Here is a 6,274-nt window from a genome sequence, read left to right as displayed (position 1 = left end):
CTGCCCTCCCTTCACCCCCTCCTCCCCTCCCCATTTACAAACACTTTATTTCCATTTTTTCAGTTTCTCATATTTTTTTCCCTCTCCCTTATTACCTTTCCCCCACCCTTCCCACTTTCCCTACACCTTTAGCCCTTTACTTCCTATTTCACATTGTTAATTATCTCATTAGGATCCTGTGTACTGTTGTAGTTTTCCACACCATAGAAACTATTCAGTATTTTAGTTAAATCTCTGTATGAACATTAAAAATACTGCCTAAAATAAAACTAAAAAGGAAAGTGAAAGAGAAAAGGCAATGATGTAAGATTAAAATAATCCTTAATTCTGAAGATGAAAATGATCCCTTAACATATTTAAATTGCTTCTTGCTCTTGTAGTCTTATTCTTTTTTTCATTATTTAGAGAATACTTTTTAGTTTCTGTAATCAAACCCATGTAGATATGACCTTACATATTTAGTACAATGCGTTACCCCTGGACAAATGGAAAAATAAGAATAAAAAAAATTAACATTTCTAGACCAATATGGCTGTCCATTTCTGTACAATGCCAACTCAACATTATATATATATTTATATAAAAGACTAATAATAGCAGTGTGTTATGCATCGATAGCAGCAACAGCTTTTCCAGGTTCTGCAGTCATCTGAACAAAATTATAGACATTCAGCACATTCCATTAAACAAATCAAAACAAAACAAAACAAAAAACAAAGAAAAGAATAATATCCAGAACACAGCAAAGTTCTGTTGCTGTTGTAGTACCTGGCACCATTTTTTTTATTAGCATCTTAATCATCATCTGGAAAGAGAACATTCTAGAGTAATATCATTAAATGTAGCTCTGATAAAGCACAGTACCTACTATGTATCATAAAGCAGGTACAAGACATTTTATATTCATAGAGGTATGATACAGTACCGTCCTACAACGATAATACTAGAATCAGTTTTGGTTTGTAATTTGCTTTGTCTGCAAATAAGATTGCTACCCCTGTTTTTTTCTGGGTTCCTGTCACATGGAGAATTGTTTTCTATCCTTTCACTTTCAGTCTATGGGCTTCTTTTTGCCCTATGTGTGTTTCTTGTATACAACATATTGTTGGATTTTGCTGCTTATTCCATTTTGCCAGTCTGTTTCTCTTGTTTTGTTTTGGTTTTTTTTTGGTACTGGGGATCGAACTCAGGTCCTTGTGCTTGCGAGGCAGTCTCCAGAACCACTGAGCTAAATCCCCGGCCTCCAGTCTGTTTCTCTTGATTGGCGAGTTGAGGCCATTGACATTGCTGGTTATAACTGATATGTACTGACTTATTATTGACATGTTATTGGCCTTTTGTTGACTCTTTTTACTTTTTCACCTTCTTTTAATTTCTTGCCTTGCCTTTTTGATTTGCTCTGTTGGGCCTCATGGTGTTGTTGCCTTCATTGTCTTTTTCTAGGATCTTGTTTAGAATTGCTTGTAGTGCTGGATTGGTAGTCATGTAATTTCTCAGGTGTTCTTTGTTGTGGAAGTGTCTTATTTCCCCATCAATTTTGAAAGAGAGTTTTGCCGGATACATCAGTCTAGGAGGTTGTTCTCTTTTAGTACTTGAAATATCTCATTCCAGGCTCTCCTTGCCCCAAGGGTTTGTGTTGAAAAGTCTGCTGTGATTCTGATGGGCTTTCCTTTGCATGTGATTTGTTTCTTTTCTTTTACTGCTTGTAGTATTTTGTTCTTCTGTTGGGTTTCTGGGATCTTGATTATTATATGTCAAGGTGTAGATTTTTTTTGATTGTAGCTAGTTGGGGTCCTATATGCCTCAGTTATCTGAATGTCAAATTGTTTCCCTCTGTTTGGGAAGTTTTCTGTCATTAATTCTGCGAACAGCTTTTTAAAGTCCTTTGTATTTTCTCCTGCTACTTCATGTATTCCTATCAGTCTTATGTTATTCTTCTTTGCATCATCTAGGAGTTGTTGGATCGATTTCTCATGATCTTACTGTTTTTAAGAGACCTCTCTTTTCATGGTCACTGACTACAATCTCATCTTCTATATCTGAGAGTCTATCTTCGCATTCTTTTATTCTGTTGCATACACTTTCAATGGAGTGTTTAATCTCCTGGATATCTGTTTGAATCTGTTTTATGGATTCCATTCCTTTCCTATGTTGGGCGTTGATTTTTTCCATTTCTTTCTTATGCTGGGCCTTCATGGCTTCTATCATGGTCCTGAGCTTATCTATTTTTTTGTCAGTTTCTGCTCTAGAGTCTCGAATCATGACTTCCATTTTGCTCAGTATCTCTATGGTTATCTGGGAAATTATTTCTGTTTTGAATTTTTCTAGAGCCTGATTGATCTGTTTTGTTATTTCCTGTGCTTTGAGTTCAGGGTGTCGTGGTGATTCACTATCGACCTTTTCATCCTCATTTTCCCTACTGTTTGCCATAGGTGAACTAGAGGTCTGTCTTTGTGTCTTGCTTAAGTGTTTTCTCATTTTTATTTTTGTTGTTGGACTGTCCTTGGTTTAATCTGTGGGTTATCACCCAAATCTTCCTGATATAGTTGTGCCCTAGCTTGTGTGTCTCTAACGACCCACAGACATTCTCATCTTCATAACATCAGAGAAAACAGCTCATCAAATCAATCGCAATGCTTTATCCCAACTGATACAATCAGCAACACATTAAGATCAAGCACAACTTGGACAATGACCACCTGTGGTAGTCACTAATCTATCACCCTCAAATCATTTGAATTAAATTGAAATCAAGAAGCAGTCCAGAACATGTCTGCCATGAACAAAATTTCAATATAGTATATTTACCATTTAACGGCTCAGACAGAGTGAGGACGCAAGACCCTTGATCTCAGTTAGCTGATGGCTGAACCCCATGATGCTGACTGACCTCGGGCTGCAAGGCCCAGATTGAGTTCCCCAACCTTCTGAATGGTTGAACTCCATACTGTTCTACTACAGGTTTGCCACGCCCTTTCTTTAAAGATGCTCAAAGTTGGGAACTCAGAAAAATACCCTTGATAACCATCTCTGCCTCTGCAGAGTGGGTCCAAAGACTGGCACAGTCAGGAGGTCTGAGAGCATGCAGGGGGGATTGGGGGTTCAGGGGGGCCCATGCAGCTACCTCCCAGTCACTGCAGCAATGGGGGCTGGGGAGGGAGAAGGCATGGCTCTCCTTCCCGCTGTAGATTGGGGGCCCAGACTACCTCCCGGTCGCTGGAGAGATGGCAGCTGGGGAGGGAGAAGTAAATGCCCATATATTTTCAAAATGAGAAAGTATGGTGATGGTGTACACTTGGAATCCCAGTTAATGGAGAAGCTAAGGCAAGAGAACTGCAAGTTTAAGGCCAACCTGGGCAAATTACTAAAAAAAAAAAGAAGTGCTGGGAATGTAGCCTGGTGGTAGAGCAGTTGTCTACCATGTATGAGGCCCTGAGTTTCTTTTCAAAAAAAGAATAAAATAAGTATGAAGAAGGGAAAACATGCAAAATACATAGAGGTTTAAAATGCAAAAATTCATTAATTATATTGTGTAAAAGGTTCATGCATGTGCCTTTGCAATACTGGGGATGGAGTCCAGGGCCTTGTATATGCTAGTCGAGTGCATTACTGCTGAGCTACATCCCCAGGCCTGATTGTGTAAAATATTTACATAGAGGACAAATACTTGAGTATGTTATATCAATAGGAAGAAGTTTATTAAAGCTCCATTGTTTTCTCACGTTTTTGTCTCTTTCTTCCTATGTAAACCTTTTGTCTTATTTTGCTTACCTACTGGGCTATTGTACCCAGCTGAGAATAGGCCAAAATGTAAATTTGAAAGAGCCTAGAGAAGACTGTAGATGACTTGATTTAAGAAATTACTTTGTTGTTTCAGCTGCCTGCCTCTCAAGCACAAGGACCTGAGTTCGATACATGGTACCAAAAAAAAAAATTACTTTGTGGCCCAGGGATTTAGCACAGTGGCATAACGCTTGCTTTGCAAGTGCAAGGTCCTGAGTTCAGTCCCTGGTACCAAAAAAGAAAAAAGAAAATGCTTTGTGCTACTCTAATAAAAAATTAAAGTTTGATGTGAGAATAGGAAGGGTAAATGGGACAGGAATTGAGGAATGTTATTAGCTTTTAGAGGTCTCAGACTAGAAGAGGTTTTTTTTTTGTTGTTGTTGTTGTTGTTTTTTGTTTTTTGAGACAGGGTCTCACTGTGTAGTTGAGACTGACCTGAAACTCACTATGTAGCCCAGGCTCGTCTCAAACTCACAGCGATCCTCCTGCCTCAGCCTCCTCAGTGCTGGGATTACAGGTGTGCGCCACCACGCCTCGCTCCCCCTTTCTTTTTCTCCATTACCGGGAGTTGAACCCACAGGGCTGGTGAGCTGAGCTGCATCCCCATTCATTCATTCAGGAGTTAAGAGTCTCTGTTGCTGAGTTGCCTCACTGGGCTTGGACTTGCTGTCCTCCCTCAGCCTCTCAGAGTGCCAGAATTATAGGTCTGCACTGTCATGCCTGGCTAGTATGTTTCTTTTGGCTATGATTTATCTGGATTTATTGCTGTTTTAACTATAGCCTCTTACCTATCATGACATATTTATAATTTTGATTATTTGCAAACAACCCGGTGGCTCAGGGTGAATGGAAATAAAGTTTACTAACTCTAATAACAGTATGCATTAGCTACTGAATAAACCACATACATATAAGCCTGGCCATCTCTACCATTTAGAAGAGTTATAGAGCAGTTCTTATATATTTTTAAGAAAGTAGTACCTTTGGTTTTTGTGGATAGCCTTTGAGTATAAGAGAGCCAAGTGTAGTGATCATCGGAAAGGTAGTACCATTGCCATGTGGAAAAATGCACAGGACACAGTAGGCTCTTCATGAAAATTGACTGAGGAGAAATTCAGCGGGAGCCTACAAATTCTGTGTTGTGCTTTTGAGAATTCTCAGAGGTCTTTGGATAAATGCACAGATAAAGGCTACTGTAGAATTAATTCTGAGTGATCCATTAACTGAAAAGATTATTAGATATCAAAGATACGCATCATAATTCCATTATGCCACCTGTTATCTATTTATTTATTTTGGTACCTGGGATCGAACTCAGGACCTTGCACTTGTGAGGCAGGTACGGTACCACTGAGCTAAATCCCTGGCCCATGCCACCTGTTACCTATATGACCCTGACTAGGTTACGTCAAGTGTCTGGACTTCGTATTCCTTCTGCAAAGGAGGACACGAACTTTGAATCCTCCAGGCTGCTAATTCTGCAGTACGGTTGGGTGAGCGGGTGGGTGCCGGCTGCCCTATGTAGCATGCAGTGTGCCTGCCCAGAGTGGTGTGCCCCTCACAGAGCCTGACCACATCGAGCCCAGCTGTGCTGCACCTGCATGGATGGGAAAGTGGGATCGCCTTGTTAATTTGCTCAGTGATGCTGTATCTGCAGTGATGGCTCAGACTGTGGTTGTCTCATAGGACTGTTACAGAGAACACTGAGATGTAAAAATGCTTTGAAAGGGGTAGTGCTACAGAAATGTAATGTCTTGCTTTTTCTGTTCATCTGTGGTTTGTTTTAGGGTAGATACAACAAGAATCGAAGACTCCATTCCCTTAAGAGAAAACTGGGCACTGCCATATTTTGCATGCCAAGTTGCTGCACTTACAGGCTATTTAAAAAGCAACTTAAATACTTATGCAGAGGTAAGATGCAAATCTGTTTGATTCATCACACTTTTCATTCTCTAGTATTGCAAATGTAGTACATAAATTTAAAGCTAGTCATACTGAGTTTTGTTCAGCAAAGCCTAATTACTGCATAATACAGGATACCTGTGTATATACATAATTTTTAGAGGGGTGTCTTGCTAAGTTTGGCAAGATGGGCTTGAATTTGTCTTCCTCCTGTCTTAGCTTCCCAGAGTGCTGGAGATTACAGGTGTGTGCCATAATGCCCACTTGATGACATATTTTGCCAGAAACAAAACTCCCCAGTCTCTCAATCATATTTACTTCTTTCCTTGCCTTCCTTCTCTATTATTTTTAGCTTGAATGAGTTTAAGATTCACAAAAAGTTATAAAAATTCACAAGATTCTATTGCTTTAGCTTCAGACCTTTAGATTTCGCCAGATGTTTTATGCGCTACCTTTTTGAGAGAAAGGGTACACAGTTGGGGTTTTTCGTTTGTTTGTTTTGTTTTGAGGTAGAATCTCACTACCACAGTCTGGCTTTGAACTGAAAATCCTCCTGCCTCAGCCTCCCCAGGTGCTGGGATTATAGGTG

General features: G+C 39.8%; 1 protein-coding gene across 4 annotated transcripts in view; it reads left to right on the top strand.

Moving 5' to 3' along the window:
* The window catches only part of Dpy19l4 (dpy-19 like 4), a 74,504-nt gene that overhangs the window by 31,384 nt on the left and 36,846 nt on the right, over nucleotides 1-6,274 (top strand). For all 4 annotated transcript variants that reach the window (XM_033760076.1, XM_010619605.2, XM_033760075.1 and 1 more), the window contains exon 7: nucleotides 5,571-5,694. In XM_033760076.1, coding sequence (XP_033615967.1) covers nucleotides 5,571-5,694 — 124 coding nt within the window. The remainder of the gene's footprint in view (nucleotides 1-5,570; nucleotides 5,695-6,274) is intronic.

The sequence above is a fragment of the Fukomys damarensis genome, unplaced genomic scaffold (genome assembly GCF_012274545.1).
Source record: "Fukomys damarensis isolate Sample0158 unplaced genomic scaffold, DMR_v1.0_HiC HiC_scaffold_5, whole genome shotgun sequence".
NCBI classification, from domain to species: Eukaryota; Metazoa; Chordata; class Mammalia; order Rodentia; family Bathyergidae; genus Fukomys; species Fukomys damarensis.
This window is presented reverse-complemented; position numbering and strand designations above follow the sequence as displayed.